Below are 17,044 nucleotides of genomic sequence, written 5' to 3'. Positions count from 1 at the left end.
AAGCTGAGGTAATAGGCTGAGAAAAGGAAATGAATTGGCGGAAAGCGCGTGAGATTAAAAAATTATACATTTAAATCTCGAAACTCTGATGGGGTTAGGCGCGTTGCGACCAGCGTGTATCGGTCTAAGGAAAGATGATAGTGGTGGGTTCAATAGGGAGGGAGCTGGCCTAGCATGAAAGATGAAGCATGAAAGTGACAAATCCCCTTGTCACCCAAAGCTCGTTAGTGGCCGAATTGCTTTCTTTTTTCTCGCGGCCGCTGTCAATGGGCATGGGCCTGTCGAAAAAGAAGCGGGTTTTGGTTACAGAAGCTGGCTTTCCTCGCAAATGCCATTCAGCACCCCAGGTCAGTCGGAACTGCAATTGGAATTAGATCGCTGTCGCGCAAATGAGCCCACGGTTTCGCAGCGCGCGCCACTATCCCCTGCAGATAGGTACAACCTCACTGAGGGGGACGTAATGGGGGATGATAGAAGGACGCGATCGAATAGTTTCAGTGTGTTCTTTGGGGTAAAGGGGAGGTGCAGCTGTGTTGCACAGTTTGTGATACGCGATGCACCTGGGAACGGGCGTGGTATGAATGATAAAGTTTTTCTCTGGGAGGCAGATAGGCCGCAGGATTGGGGGATTGGGGGCGAGACAAATGTGCTCGCAAGGACAAGGAGGGACAAAGATTGCTTGTGGACAAGAAAGACGTCGGATAGATTAAGTACCTTATAAAAAAGTATTCGCGAATAAGAGAGTAAGCTCAGACGATCACCTCCAAGCGAGAATGGAAAGTACTGTAAAGGAAAATCGGGTAAGTGTCAGTGACAGTGACGTGGGAAGGAGGGTAGATTAGGTAGAGAGATAGTCGACAATCCAGTCAAAGTCAGTGAATGGGAGGAGTGGAGGACCGTACAGTGATAAAGGGAAAGGCTGACTGTAGGAGGAAAATGAAATGGGAATAGTATAATTAGGCAGAAGAGGAGGGAAAGGAAAGAGAGTTTAGGTAGGTAAGGTTAGGTAAGTTTAATATTATTATTTTGCTTGACTGACTGACTGACTGACTGGAAAGGGAAGTGCTACAGTACTTACCTATGAGCTATCTCACCTCACCTAAGGTACTTCCATGGCCTGGGCTGGCTGTCACCTAGGAGGGATGGATGTACTAGCAAACAACCAGCCGAAACCACCACAATGGGGCGAATGAGAGGAGAGCTCTACCTGCCGGTAGTACATAGTCGGCCGAGTTAGTAACTAGTAGGTACCTGCCAACGTGAGGTTGGGAGGTATAGGTATGGATCCGTACTAAACGTAAAAGCACATGTGTGTCAAATCAAACCTCACATCACATCAGGTAGTTGTGCGGCCAGGTACGTGCACCAAACTACGAGGAAAAGTACTACAAGTATGCATCTTTTCTTCTCCCTAGTAGGTACTAACGTAAGTCGGTAGGAGGATCCTCTTCTTTCCCTTCCTCTTTGCTAACTTATTTCTCGTCTCAGCTGCTTTCGCGCGCTTTGTTTCCGCTAGATCCTCGTGGACCCTTGCACCGATCGACCACTCATGGAGGCTGGACTGGTATCTACCTTAGTAGTTTGTAGCTTGTCCCGAGAAAGTACCTTGAGGCTAGGGAATAAGAATTGAGTTTCAAGCAGTTAAAGCTACCTCATCACTTGAGAAACCAAGTGTCATAGTAACTACGTGACGATACATCTCTCGCTTTCCTGCCAACCAGGGTACTAATAAGGTGTCGAAGAAATTCCCCATGCCCGACCAAGCACGTGTCTATCATATGCTACATTCATCGCCTGATCAATTACATTACGCTGCTACATAAGTCCTAGGCACTTTCATTAAATCTCCACCTGTTGGTTCTGCTTTCACTTCTCCATTATAAAAAAGGTACCCAGCGTCCGGTACCGAACCATGCACGAAGCGAGTAAAACGTAAAACTCGACAGGCCACCCCCTGCTTCCCCTGCCTTTTTCGCTCTAGTGCCTTATCACGTGCGAGGAAACTATACGCGGTGACTCCAGCATTAAAGCGAACGAGGAAGGAGAGAGAGTCGAAATCACAAGTCAGCCTCATCATCAACGTTCAGAGCATTTATCGAAGAGTTTTTTTTTGTGGTTCCCCCTAACAAGATCCGAGATTGATGAGATTGGTGAGCTCAACAAGACTCCGTTCTAAGCAACACGCATACGCGACCCTGTCACTGTTATTTACCCGCAGGTTATACCTTGGTACTAATCAGTTATCTTAAGTCCATACCACCGCACCAAATTACACATAGTCTCGAGCCCGAAACGGATATATGGAGACGGCAATAATGCTCGGCTGTGCGCTTCCTTATTCCCCTGCGGCCAACTTGGTAGCAGTAGCCCAACGTACTAGTAGTATAGCTCTATAACAAAGGGAATGGACTTATATACGAACAGCTGGCCCTGGTCGTGTTTCCTTAGCTTGGTTGTCGTGGTTGGTTGGCTACATTACGTGCGATTTGGCTCCCTCCAATTCCATCCCGCCACCCTTCACCCTCACTCAATCCATCGAGAGTTCTCGCAGCACAATGCTTTGTCACAACAAGATAAAAGCCAGCAGCGCCAGCTGACACCGTCCAATGAATTTGGCACTGTAGTGTATCGTCTCCACGCCCCCCTGATCCTGTGGCGCCGGGTCCCATGCTGGCACGATAGGTAGTGCTTGTTAAGAAATACCTACCTAGACGGCGAGTATAAACTAAACTTAATCTTCTTGTGTATTCATGCATACTACGTTGTACTTCCTTGTCGATATCGCATATACATATTGTTGCCTGTCCCGCGTGCGGCACATATTTCTTAGTTGGTTGTGATCTCATCCTTCACAGCACCAATTGATTGTGTACGAATATGCACATACATATTAGACCTAGGTACTAGTTAGTTCCTGGATATAGCCTAGTTTTCATTATCATCGCCGATAGGCTTCGGAGACGGCCGAGAAGGGAGGTGGGGACTTGGATATCCATTCGTCCAGTGACATGGCCTCCCCACTAACATGCTCTGCCAAGCTCCTACGAATATCAACCCGAAAGTTTCTTACCGACACGAGACTTCATTCTCACCAATCCCAACTCGGTATAATACCACGGATCGCTCAGCTTAAGCCCATGTATGGTTATCACAAGCCTATCTGGCCGACTATCAGATCAGATCAGATCATGCCAGCCATCTTGTACTCCAAGAACCTCGATACAATCAAAACTCAATCAATGGCAGGCGTTGCAAGTAAAGTTTCAATAATATATAAACTACCTATATGATTGATTCTATGTAAAACTCGCAACTACATGTGGCTGCCCATCCTGGACATCAAGGTTCCCTCCCCTAATTAACAAGCGTCTCTTGCTTCCCCTAGGCTTTCCATTTGCCCATCGGTTTTCGTTATCCCCAGTTGTGGCCATCCAGGCTGGTCACACTTATACAGTCCATTAAAAACGCCGCGCAATGTAAGGATTCTAAAAGCAAAACAGTCCAATGTTTCGTGTTGCTCTACAAGAGCGCCATGAACTGCGCGCCACGCGCTGAATCAAAATAGAAGAAAATGAAGTCTCGTTAATGGCGTCAAAGTTGCTCTGGTGGTCAGAGCGTTTAGTACTTGGCCGAGTATCGTGCTGCGCTTGGCGAATAAGGCAGATCATAGGAGCTGGATTGAGCATAGGGATCCTCCGAAAATACAGTCGCCCTTCGGTCTTCCTCTGGCAGAAGCTCCTTGACCTCCCAGTTGTTCATCCTTGTGCCAACTGAAAATTCAAGATCTTCCTTGGTGATCGAATCCCAGTACTGCGAAAATATTAGTAACTAACCGCAGAGTTTCCGTATCATATTTGACATACCTTGTAAACCATCATTACACCCAGCAAATTGCAAACTGTCGCAAGGAACAGGCCGTCAAGATAATGGCTGATAGCGACACAGATCTTTGAGCTGAAAGCGTAGAGAAGGACCTGTCCAGCCACAAAAAAGAAGATGCCAAACGCAATATCGCCAAGAGGCCATCGGTCCTGCAGTGTCCTAGTCACAAGCAGAATTTGCATGGCCACGTATACGAAAAGCTGGACAGCATTCAAGAGATAGAGAACGACGAACAGTCCAACAGTGTTGGTAGGTCCAAGTCCAGCCCAGCTCTTGAAAGTCGCGAGAGAAACGAGGAAGCTTATGGCGAAAGCAGCCAAAGAACTGATGCGCATCATCCATACTGACAGAGGAGTTCCATCTTCATATAATTGGAATCCAACAAAGCCATTGATCAATAGACATGTGATAACTGCACTGCTAAGTCCATTCTGCACACTGACAAAGTACGGATACGGGTCGCTTCCCGGAGGTGCAACACCAGCATCGATAATGAGAGACATGGCAGTGAGAAGCATATAGAGGTAGAAGAAGCTGAGAATCTCCTTGCGACCAACAGCGGTGAACTTGCTACGGACGTGGAGAATCATAATGACGGTCATAATGAGCGCAACAATGTGCATCACCGACGCAGCGCCTTCGAAAATGATGGTGTTGGCAAGTTCGATATTGCGTGCATAGCATTCTGGCTCAATACCGGTTCGGCCAGTGGCCTGGAGGGTAGGCCCAACGGAAGCGCATAGTGGCAGAGGTGCCGTCTCACAGATCCAAGTGAAGTCGCCGAAGCCAGACATGATGGGCGAGTAGAGATCACTGCTCGATTGTTGTCGCAGGAATTACGAAAATCCAAAAGTGAGCGAGATTGCGGGGAACGATGAATCGAATATCGCAATAACGAGTGGCAGAGCGATTGTCGTCGAGACGATCGTTTATGTCGTCGTATCGATGTCGTCGAGTCGTCGAAACCCCTCGGCGCGATAATCAGTCGCTGACCCAATCCTTTCAATCGTCCTTGATGTTCGAGGGCGAAGATTATGAAATATCCCCAACTACAAGGGGCTCAACTTTCGATCGGAATGCAATCACAACCCTTAACTGCGTAAAAAGGGGAGTGTTTCGCTCGGTCGGGTAGCAAATGTCTCGTCCTCGACCGATGGCTCGTCGGCGCCCCCTTTCTTCGACCTAGCGGCTAACGAACCAACCCAGAAAACAAGAGAAGAGACAAGAAAACCGGTCGGGTCTAAAACACCAAGAACGAAACGGATACGATGCGACGCGACGACTGCGATGATTTAATTCGAGTGGTCGAAGCGAATGTGTTGCCTGCCTCTGCTACGCTTTAGGCTCAGGCGAGAGAGATGAGTGAAGGTCAGAAGAGACAAAGTGGAGCGAGCGGAGGATCTCGTTGCTGTGCCGTTGTTGTGGGAAAGTGGCAGAGGTGGGGAAGTAGAGGCGTATGAAAAGTGGCTGGTGTGTTATATGATTGGCTCGTTTCTTGGCGTTGCTGTAGGGAGTGCATCGTGCCCTGTTAAGCCTGTTTGCCAGTGATGTCCGATATCCCGGTAACATTGGATGGTCAGGACCTATAATTTCAGAGCCAGAGCCAGAGTCAGCAAAGATACATGACCACGGTTACATCACCAAATTAAAACATTTTAATTGATAGGGTGGTGTCAGCAATACTGCTTCCTGGAAAGCTTTCGAGTAGTTCTACCGAAGTTGGGTTTCCCGAGATATCACCCGTCTGTTTGGTGGATACCCTAGAGCAAACCCTATGCCATATTTTGGCCTCCATTTAACAAATCTATGGCGGCATAATTAGGTTATACAGTGTAGTCAGATGCCGGGACGAGATTGAATCATCAGAGAGTGGCTTTTTGTATAACCCAATGACAAGTGCTCAAACCACAGAAAAGTTGGAGTGTAAGTTGTATACCATGATAGAAGCTTCAAGTTATTGCATAAGTGCCAGTGAGTAAAAACACAATCAGGTCACCGTCGAGTCACATGGAACTTTTAAGCGCACATATTGTCTAACCACAATGCCACCGTATAAGCATGGGGTTGGCGCTTTTGGCAGAACCCTCTGTTGATTGTGATCTATTCTAAGAGTCATAAGTGACGTCCTGCGCGTCCGTCTATATACAGGCGATGTTGACGCCGACGTCATGCAGAGAAATCCGATGCTGGATGAACGCTGCGATATGATGAGCTTTCGGTTAAGAGGCCGATACATCGTGAAACATGCTTCAGTGCCAACCTATATGGCCTCGCAGCATCCATCACCGGGGAAAAAAAAGCTAAACTCCAAGCCAAATGCGACCGACAGCCCTGGTGTCCTGATCCGTTTCCTTATGTAGTCCTATCCGGGAGGCTGCTGAACCCTGGCCTATTTCTTTACTTCCAAACGCCTATGCCATGCGATGCTGTGATGCAAATCCGACCCCAAAAATCTAACTTCATAAAAACAAGGATGCAATGATCCGTGAAAAAAATGCGAAACATACTACGGAGTTGAAATGGCCTCAGAGCTGAGGCTTACGCTGTGTTGTGCGGTAAGATTCATGAACGATCGCAGGGTAACCCTGGCATCCCTAAGACGGGTAGTGTCCCTGAGCGAGTCCGTGAGGGGGGAGGTTCTGGGGGTGACTGCGGTTATAGACCATAAATTCTGGGACAATACCAGTTCGCAGGTCGTTTCGTCGTCCCAGTGGCTGATAGTGCATCTGTGTCGGGGGAACAGGTACAGCGAGATGATATTGCTCAAGTGAGGCCGAAGGTGGGGGACACAAGAGCGTGTTAACATGGCGCACAGGTTTGTACGGGCTAGGTCGCTGTTGCAGGAAGACACTCGGCGAGTTAGAAATGGGAGTGTGCACCATAGGAGTGTGTACAGCCGATGCTTGGCCGTATGCCTCAGCTAGAGGCGATGAGTTGAAGGGGCCCAGACGTCCAGGACTGTGCTGCTTGTTTGGTGTACCATAGTTAACAGGTGCCTGAGTAGGGAAGCCAGCTTGCGCCATGGTGACACCCGTTGTTGTGGGAAGCGATTGCTTCTGCACCATAGCGGCGGGGCCTGATGGGTAGACTGTTGACATAGCACGCTTACCGGTCTGCAATGGAGGAAGCGAGACGTGAACAGGCTGGGCAACCTGCTGCGTAGGTTGAGGATATCCGTTGATATTGACATTGCCGCTATTGAAGGGCGTCAGTGAAGGCTGGGTCTGAGGCTGCATCTGGAGCTGTCCGGTCATGACAGTGAGATGGGGCACAGGTAGCCTCGCCGGCTCAACGATTCCATTAGGTCGTGAGTTGACGGCCTGGACCATCGCGGCGGCTGGAGCTCGTCCAGGAGGAGCAAGTCGCTTCGCGGGGTGTTCCATGATCTCTTCCTCGGGACTTCGCTTCCGCGAGACAGGGAACTGCAGATTAGGCTTGGTAGCCAATGGAGAGACAGTGTTCGAGTGGTATGCAGACCAGTTCTGGGAATGACTCGAGGTAGGTGAATAGTTGGTCGTTGTAACAGCCGGAGTAGGGAGGCTGGCGGCGGGCTGCATCATACCCGTCGGTGAAGCAACAGGCGAGTGATGAGACTTGTTTGTTGGCGAAGGAATATGAATCGGGGATGTTGGTAATCGCACAGCTCGCTCGTAGTACTCGTTGAAGCAGGAAAGCTTGTCCAACCAGCCCTCCCACTGTTCCTTTGTAGCAACCAAGTTGTATCGCATGTTGCTCAGGAACTCCACCTCCATGACATGGATCTCCTGCACATGAAAGCTTGACACTTCGGCCCAGGTCTTGTTCGTGTAGGTGTTATCATCCAAGACTGTGGCAAGGTCAGTTGATGTCTGACACCCTTGTTTAACTCATCACTTACATTTGTTCCCGAGCATGAGGGCCACAGTCAACAATCGATATTCACTGCCGGCGCGACCCTTGATTTGAGGAGTTGACATCTTCAACCGGTAGATGAACAACAATGCCAATAGGATGACATTTTGGGTCACCTGTGTCGTCGACAAAACGCCGTACACCCACTTCCGAAATTGATCGTGGGGTGTGGCGAGAGACGGTAACCGAGGAATGAGGGCATTGGGGCCTCTGACACGAATCGATTCGGCCTGCTTGAGTTCCTCAATCGATTCGAACCAGAACAGGCAAGTCATCTATTCCTATTAGCATTTTGTGAATTCCACATGTGTTTGAGATCGCATACCTGAGCAGCGAAATCGGCGAGGTTTCCACCTGAAGGGCTGATACACTTGGGGATTTGCAGGCTATGATAGACAAGCGACTCGGACTCGTCCTTGCTCCTTGATGCAGTCGATGTAGGCGTTGAGGGCCTGATGGTCTGTCCCAGGGCTTGTGACTCTGCTGAGATTGACCCATTTCGGTGCTGAGAGACTTGGGAAGTCGCATGTAAATTAAGCTGAGGCTGTGCAGGTTGCGTCGATGGCTCATGCTGGTAGCAATGGTTATATGTGGTTTGTGGTTGCGATTGCGATTGTTGTTGCTGCGTGGGATATCTGTAGTATTGAGATGCTCTCGCATCGGTTACAGGAGCTGTAGGTCGAGCAGCCTGAGGCACCGCAGCAGGATAGTTGTGAATAGCATGATTCTCCCACGAAGCCAGCTGGGGCTGAAAGACAGTGCTCATTTCGTCAGTCGGGGGAGTCTTAAGCCCGTTTCGCGATGACGGAATGTTGTCGAATCGAGAATGCAGCTTTGGCAGTTGTATGCTTGAAGGAAAGCTAGGTTCCCGGCTGACTGAGCCGTGTGGAGGTGAGGGAGGAAAGTTCAAGATCCCAAGCAATGTACCAGCCGACATGGAGGCCTAAACGTTTCTCCTTCTTGTTGTTGGGCGAGGCAATAGGCGCAATCGCCAGATTCGAGGTTAATTCGGGATTGGGTATTTCGTGAAAGCTTCACACTCTCTCAAAGTAAGCCCCCACTGCGTCACTGCGTGTTGACCTATTGTGCCAGCAAAACAACAATTGACTTTGCCCCGCAGAAGCTTTCATTCGTTTGATATTTGGAGCCAGGAGATAAAATCGGCGAATGTGTGCCGAGAATAATGTGGTCTACCTATAGATAGAGGGCCAGTGCCATATTCGACTGTCACAGGCTGGCAGTGTACTCGCAGTAGACCGCCTCAAAGCGAAGAAATTCGGCGGAGATCGTTCGTTTCCTGGATGGCAGAGTGATTGTTCGTTTGTGAGATCGGACAGCGAGGACAAAGCTACTGGGTGGATAGCTAGTATAAGCTCGCTGCGGTTGGAGAGCTGTTATTCGCTTTGGAATGGAGATGGAGGTTGAGGTTGAGTGTGGTCTTGGAGGAGGACTCATAGGTGAGTAAGTTTGGATAGGTAGGTAGCTACGAAGGAATAGAAGAGAGGAAATAGGAAAAGGAACAGGAAAAGGAAAAGGAAAAGGAAAGAGGAAAAAGAAGCAACAACGGAATGGGCTCAATCAGTCCATGGCTGGTGGTTGTGTGCGTGTATGTACAGACAGTCCTGTAAGGTAGTTGACTTCCATTCACTTGGATTAGACTTGGTAGTCTCGTTGTTCGTCAAGCAAGTGTGGTTCTCTCTCTTAGACACAGCCCAGTGTAGTATAGCGCACTTAGCGTACAGTACCTACTTTACCTAGCGTAGGGAGTAGAAAGTAGGGGTGTCCGTCCCCAGTTCAAACCTACCTACCCAAACCCAGCCAGCCCAGGGCAGTCCCAGTGAAGTGGAGCCCCCTGCTCTCCCACTGATGGATGATAGCCCCATCAAAGTACTTGATCTCACCACTGAACCGACCAAGGTTCAGAAGTACCATCCTTGAAAGTGAAGCCCTGGATCAGACTCAGACTCAGACTCAGACTCAATGGGGTCATGGGCTACTGTTCCGTTGGCCGAGAGTGAGTGTATGTACATTTGCATGTATGTGTGTACTCTTTCCGTCATTCACACTCTTTCATTCACTCACTCACTCACTCACTCACTTACTCATTCAAATTCTCAGACCTCAGACTCAGACAAGACATTGCATACGCACACCCGCCCGGCCGTCTCTAGGCCAGGTTGCGCTCCGTGTCCTGTGGTACTAGCCGGGCATGTATGGCTATACTTGCTAGTTCTCAGACAAACCCATACAAAGCCTGGTACCACCGACATGACAATCCTGTGTCGACCATGTCGCGAGCCTCTACTAGACCTGCTATTACGGACTAGACCAGGGCCATCGTGGCGCTCTCCAGCTGACACCGCACCCAGCGACAACCCCGGTTTCCGTGGGTGAGGTGAGGTGCTTTGCCTTGTGTTAGCTCCTATCCATTATTACGGCTATCACACGCCCATGGCCTAAAATCCACACGCCCCTCGCTCGCCGCTAAAACTCTCAAGTTTCCTCCACTCCTCTCCAAGCTCTATTGGATCCAAACCCGCTAGACAGCGGAGTCCTGGGTGCTGGAACCTACCATTCATCAACTGCATTCTAAGCCCCCAGCTCAATTGTTAATGGAGCATCAAATTCGTTCACAGTCGCCCCTGGAACGCCCTAGGGGTCGCCCGGTCGGTGCCGTGCTCGAAGCTGTGGGCGGGCCTTACGGGGGCCTTGTAAGCGGCGGCGGGACCTTGCTCAAGGGATACTTGCGGTATTGGTTTTGATATTGAGATGGGGACTGAATGTAAATGTGATGACGAGAGTGTGACTCGTAACGAAACCTGCTCAGCCAGGAGGGATATAAAAAAAAGGCGACAGATGAGTGCGTCGTTCCTGAAAGCCTTGTGAGATTGACCTGCACACCTTTGTGCACATGTTGGATCACTCTCCGCCCATCCCATGAAGCCTGGGGCTTGTACCGTATGCTAGATCCTTGATATGTAAAGATGGAGGTTTCGACAAACACAACCATTGTGGAGTGTCTTCCGAATCCCAATGACAGTTCATTGGGCATACGTCGGTTTAGGACTGGTACAAAGCCTATCATTCATCGGCCCTGTGCGGGCACAGTACATAGTAAGTTACAGTGCTGTTGTTCTCTGTACTGTAATAATTTGTGTTGTGTATTTCCCTCTTAACTCTTCATTGTGTTGCATGCTCGCTTGCCCGACAAGTCCTCAGCCATCCAAACAGATGGTGTGTCGGAACCTTCACTTATTTGTACTTACACAACCCGCAACAGTGGTGCAACTCTATCTTTGAAATGCTGCTTGCCTCATGAGTTGTCCGGCAATCATGAGCTTGAACGGGGAGCCATGAGCCATGCCACGGCGCTTACTCCACTACTATTCCCTGCTTGACCTTTTCAGGAACGTGAATGCGTGAGTGTAGGCCGCATGTAAATAATCACCAGGTTCCCTACCCCATTCATTGATGATACCGCTCCGTTCTCATTCACTGTTGTGTTGTGTTATGCTGTGCAGCTTGTGCAGTGATGACCTTTGGCTTTGGTTGGTTTGGGGTCGGCTAGACGTGTTTTTAATATATTGAGGCGGCAACCATCGTTAGATTGCTAGACAAGATCAGTCATGGTTCAGGAGAATAAACGCACCAGAACTTCCAGCACGGCATGGCTGAGAAAGGAACGAAAATGGTCCCAGCTTTCAAGCCCCAGGGCAATAGCAAAGCAAGGAACCAAACATAGCTGTCATGTACCCCCACAACAAGGGACGAGTCCATTCCCTTCCAAATGGGATCAACACCCATTTGCTGAGAGGCGCCGCAAATCTGTGCCGCTCGTCGAACTATTAACGGCTAAAGTAATTTTCAGCGTCTTTGTCACTCAGCATGCGAGCGCGAGCACTGTGCTTTAGATATGAGCCTTTGCTTCATCCCTGAGTCCTCATGACTTTCTGAGACACTGCAATGAGCATATTGGGATTACGGCTGTACTCGTTCTTTGGTGGTGTAGCGTTCGTAATACTCTGTCTTGCATACGGACGCAGTTGGTGGGCCTGCTGAGCCAGCGTCCCTTCGGCAGGCATATTAGGTCTCCCGGATCCTTGGTATGGCGCCGAGTCGTTTTCTACAGTGCTGGACTCAAATTCTTTCTAAGTGGAACAAGGATATTGAATCCGTTTTATCACCATTGAATGAGGTACGTAGTAGCAGGTAGTTAGAAGCCACCGTCTGGCCCCATCCGATAACCTGGCATTGAACGGTGGGAACCCCTGCCGTTGCGGGCATTTCCCCCTCGCCCTGAGGTGCTGGACACAGTGGACAGCGCCATGAACGGAGCCCAGCCCGTCATCACACTTCCAACAAAGAGAGACTAGGGATGATGATCCAAAACTCAACCGGGGCAACCCAGAAGTGACCAGTTAATTGTTGACGGCACCAAATCTGCATCTCGCAAACCTCGAGCTGTGCCAGCCAACCCAAGACAATACCGGCACGTCCGCGCGCCAAGCAGTTGAGTTAACTTGTAACACTAACAATCGACACATGGTCCAGAGTCGGTTTGGATGCCTTCTGACAAAGCCCTTGTTAACTTGTTGCAGGCATATGTCTGTCTGTTCTTAGATCGACCTTTGCACTGAAGGGCGCCTGGTTTCGCCGAGATCTAAATGCAGTATGTATAGAAAAAGTCGTCGTCCAGACCCTGTGGTGCAGGAGGCTTATTGCCGTTAGGAAGTAAGTCAATTGTGCACAAGCCTGTCACTGCATTCCCTTGGCTGCAACCTTGCTTGACCAAAAACAACTGGCGTGCCCAACAGGCGCCAAAGAGATGGACAAAGCTTGGTAGCGGGCTGCGAGAATCAAAATTGGCGTGTCTAATTTCGTACAAGCAGGCATAAGAAGACGATTCAGTAGCCAGCTTGAGTGATTGCTGCGTGCCGGGGACATGCATATGGACGTGAGTAGCCTTGTTGTGTAATTCGTGACAGAGCCGAGGATTTTTCTGCTCATGTTGTGGCCAAGACTCTTGTGATATTGTCTTATGATCTTGCCAGTCAAAAGCATGTAAAATCTATCGATGATTTCAGAGGAATCTTTTGATATGATATCGACCAGGCTGACAATAGATCATCATGCAGGTCATTCGTCAACACTATCATGGCGTTCATCATCGTATTCTCGACCTCAGGTTCGGGTCATTCTCAGTTGTGAATACAAGTATATGCAAGTCCAGGCCACTTAGGCGCAGCAGAGGAAGTTCCCTTGCACACTTCGCCAATGAGAGCCACAGTGGCAAGGGAACGAGTGACTTGTCTCGTCTCTCTTTACTTTTTTCTTAGTAGCCGAAAGCTCGAGATGCTATCTCCGACAGCTCGGACAAGATGTGCAGCGCATACAAACCTGTAACGCATAAATCATTTGTAGCAAGGCAAGCTTACCTGATCAACGATAGCTGGCGAAATCGAGTACGTAGGCATGTGGGTTCGGTACAAAAAGTTGGTTGTATCCCGACGCGTGCCTGCGGTCGCCTCGTATGAAGAGCAAAACCATGCCGCCGCAGCCTACTTTTCTCGTATGTACGTAGGCGCAAAGCTCGCGCAGAGGATGGTGAGGTGGGTGCTGTGATGACCACTCGAGTGCATGCGGATAATCAATCTAGAAAATGAACGAATCAGTACGGTACAGAAGCCAGCCAACCATAGTGAGTCACTTACGACAGGGAAGCTAACCTTGGAGATTACCCTTGCTTTCCATTTTTCTCACTTTGGCGCAAAGGAGCAGCAGGGACTTTGGCACAGGGATGATTGGTTGGATGTTTGAAGGAGTGAATCAATACATGTAATGGATACATACATCATGAGACAGTGACAGCAGACAACCAAGCGGATGTATGTATGTCAGACTTGCAAGCCAAGATGTAAGATAATTTAGTTGGAGGACGATGAATTCGAGCATGGAACAAACACCTTCCATTACCAAGTTTGTACATCTTCTGTCGGCAGGAGACAGGCAGGCACATACTTAGCTAGGTAGGTACCCTAGTACCCAGGGTCTAGATGGTACTCGTACTCCCTTATGCAGTAGCAATTGCCCCATTGTCTTTAAACTTCCTAGGGGGAAAGAAGATATGGGACCACCAAGCCAAGCAACTATCAGAGAAGGGAGTAAGAATGGATATCGATAGAGAAATTTTTGGTCGATCACTTCTGAAGGTTGTAACAGAATTTGATACACAATGCACCCCAAGAATGAGGCAGCATCAACATTTTTAGCATTCGGTGCAAGAAGGAACGACGCCTGCGACGTGTCTCTCGCATTGGTATTGGGCTTTTCAGCATGCGTCAACACTGCGTGCATGGTAAGATAAGATACCTCAGGATCGGCATTCACTTTATGGATGGCCGATGGATGAGGAAGGAAAGCAGACTTGATTACTGCCTTCCCTGAAAAAGGCAAGTGGGAGGAACGGTACTTCTTTCAACCTGGCAGTGCTATGATTGGCTAGAGCATCTGCAATTGTAATACTTGACGGTCCTCGGGCTTGAAGAATAAACCGGGACCATTTGCATTACATTACAGTCATCATCAACAAATCTACTTTCATATATCGGGAAAAGCTAACAATTAATATTACTCTGCCAAATACTCTTCTAAATTGTTAAGAAAAAGAAAAACCTCGGAGTTCGCCCAAATCCTCAGTTGCAATTCCACCATTATAAGGTATCTACTGTACCTCGAATCTTTCAGGTTCTGATCAACGCACCCCTTGGCAGGGAAGGAGGCATCGAAAACCAAGACACCGGCGCTTTCCCACATGTGTCATTGGCTTCCGTCTACGGAGTAACCTCACCACCATTGGATCCCTAGGTACCTCTACCTTAGTACCTACGGGCTGTAGCCAGCAGCTGTTTCTTGACGACTGAGAAGTCCTGTCGCTTGTCACTTGTGCACCAGTCAGCCGCCATTCTCATCCCCTCAACACTATCAAAAACGACCCACCATGACCATCTCATGCCCACCCATGGGTCTGTCTGTACTGGAGGCATTACAAATGGTGTTGGAGACGATACCTAGTGCCGGTCTCATCTTCTCTCAGCCCGCCATGTGATGTGTGTACTTGCATCAGCAGCCACGATGCGAAGAACCGATTCAATCGTCATCCGTACACACATATACATCCCTATATCACTGAGCCACAAGAAATACTTTCAGGCTTGAATTGATTTTGAAGATAGAAACCAATCAGGCGCTCTGACCATATCGACATTTGGAGAGCTTGCAGCGCCTGTGGCAAACACAGGAAACGCAGACACACTGGCAACCAACAATCGCAGATAGAGTGGAGTCATGGACTGGCTTGGGTTTGGTCCAATTCACTTTGTTACCCTGCATTGTGATATTACTTGACTCTGCCTGACTGAAAACACAATTGCGGCTCTCGCTCCCCGGTGTCGACATTATGCCACTTTTGGCTGAGCTTCTGCTGCATCCTCCGCTGCACCCGCCCTCAACACTGCATTGTTGAACAGAGGCCCTGATGACATATGTTCGGTTCCAGTCTTGCTCCTGGTGTTGGAGGGGTGGGGTTGAAGAGTGCATGGTCCTTTACCCAAACGTAGCCAAACTTGAGTTGATGAGCACGCCCAGCATCTTTCGGAGACAGGCACATTTTAATATACGCCAAAGGCTCAGGTGCTCCGCCATCATTAACGATACACTCGACGAGGCAACCGATATGTGCATTCAAGGCTTGCCGTGCGGCCCTTCCACTGAGTTGCATAAGTGATCTAAACAACACAGAGGATTATGCTCCGAGACAGGAGACAAAGGGCTGTGCCAAATAATCACACTTACACATCTGCCACCCAATCATAGCCGATCATCATTCACTGTTGGCTGACTCTGAGAGTCTCCAACAGCCTCCGCGTCTTTTTAGCTTTTGAACTCGATAAACCTATTCCAGCACGGCCGCCTACTCACCGTCAAGCATCAAATTGGGGGCGCCGTCTTGCCTGTTGATATTCATAGTCCAGCGCCAACCAAGACTGACATCTTTTGAAACTACGAATCCCTAGCTCGACAGCGCCGGCTCAGGCGCCATCTTGGCACTTCCATTATCGAAAAGCTTGCCTATCCCTGCAAATTCGAAATGAATGGCAACGCTGTGTGACACCCCTAACCCAAGGATTTTCAGAGACAAGATGCCTCAAACCGCAGCACTTGTTTAGGCATATGAATCCGCCCGACTACGGCTACGGAATTCGCCCCGGACATGCGTCCACACGTCTATATCATTGAATCACACCATGGTCGCGAATACGGCATTCCAACTTGTCGGCCCCCGATAATTGATAACACCCACAGGTCACACACGTAGCGGTCGGTGATCCGTGAATGCAAACGAGGCCAAGATTGAATACGCAACGTTGATATACACCAGCATCGTACCTCGCCAGTGCCTTGTCATCGAATTTTTCGAGATCACGCAAAGACGGGTCGTTTCATCGTGTCTGGCTGGTAGTGTCAGTCTCACACGGGGCTCTTATTGGCTCGGTGTCTCTCTAACTTCAAGAATACAGCTTCATGCGCACCGTAGGCTTGGTGATATGTGCTTAATTCCCGCCTACCACCACAACCAACCACCCGGCCTCAAATGAGAGTGATCAGCTAGACGCTTGTGGCCTGGTAGTCTGGCTGGTCTGGTCCCGCCATCTTTATCATAACCTACCACATCGGCGATGATCCGTTATATTGATAGATGATGATAATGAGACGGTTAGCAGATCGAAGCCCCTTGAGAAAAATTGCAACAGCAATGTGTGCAAGAGCACATCCTACAGCGCAACCTTCAAGTCGGCTCGGCAAATACTGGTCCAGATATAGAGTACTTGCCTTGAATCAACAGACAAGGCGGCGCTCAAGGTTCCCGACACCTCCCCTACATGGAGCTGTAAAGTCAACATTCTGACGAAAGATGATGCTCTGCAGCTCTTCATGAATCAGGTGGCTCACAATCCACAATGACAAGGTCTCAGTTGGCCCTGGTTCGCCATGAGCAAAGGCCACTCTAGCATCATGCTCCGCAGTGCAACTTTTGCGTTCGGCGTGGAGAGAAAAATCGTATCCACTAACTTATTACAGATTTGCCTTCATTAGCAAGCCACTCACTTGGTTGCTCAAAGCCTGTTGTCGCGACGTTCTCCTTATCACTCCACGCCCCTCAACATGTACGGTTCTAATTATTTGATTCAAGCGTGAGGAATTTATGATGCAG

At 49.2% G+C, this 17,044-nt stretch overlaps 2 protein-coding genes; both read right to left on the bottom strand.

Annotated features, from left to right (window-relative positions):
- Positions 1 to 3,618: 3,618 nt before the first annotated feature.
- Positions 3,619 to 4,676, bottom strand: FFUJ_07675 (related to CHS7 protein; the record flags this gene model as incomplete). XM_023577954.1 has 2 exons in its annotated part: positions 3,619 to 3,810; positions 3,864 to 4,676. The coding sequence occupies 2 exons, from the start codon at positions 4,674 to 4,676 to the stop codon at positions 3,619 to 3,621; spliced, it is 1,005 nt and encodes a 334-aa protein (XP_023430934.1).
- Positions 4,677 to 6,476: 1,800 nt separating this feature from the next.
- FFUJ_07674 (uncharacterized protein) lies at positions 6,477 to 8,710 on the bottom strand (the record flags this gene model as incomplete). XM_023577953.1 has 3 exons in its annotated part: positions 6,477 to 7,708; positions 7,760 to 8,048; positions 8,099 to 8,710. 3 exons carry the CDS (start codon positions 8,708 to 8,710, stop codon positions 6,477 to 6,479), a joined length of 2,133 nt encoding a protein of 710 aa, XP_023430933.1.
- Positions 8,711 to 17,044: the final 8,334 nt, after the last annotated feature.

Source organism: Fusarium fujikuroi, chromosome FFUJ_chr05, assembly GCF_900079805.1.
Source record: "Fusarium fujikuroi IMI 58289 draft genome, chromosome FFUJ_chr05".
NCBI classification, from domain to species: domain Eukaryota; kingdom Fungi; phylum Ascomycota; class Sordariomycetes; order Hypocreales; family Nectriaceae; genus Fusarium; species Fusarium fujikuroi.
This window is presented reverse-complemented; position numbering and strand designations above follow the sequence as displayed.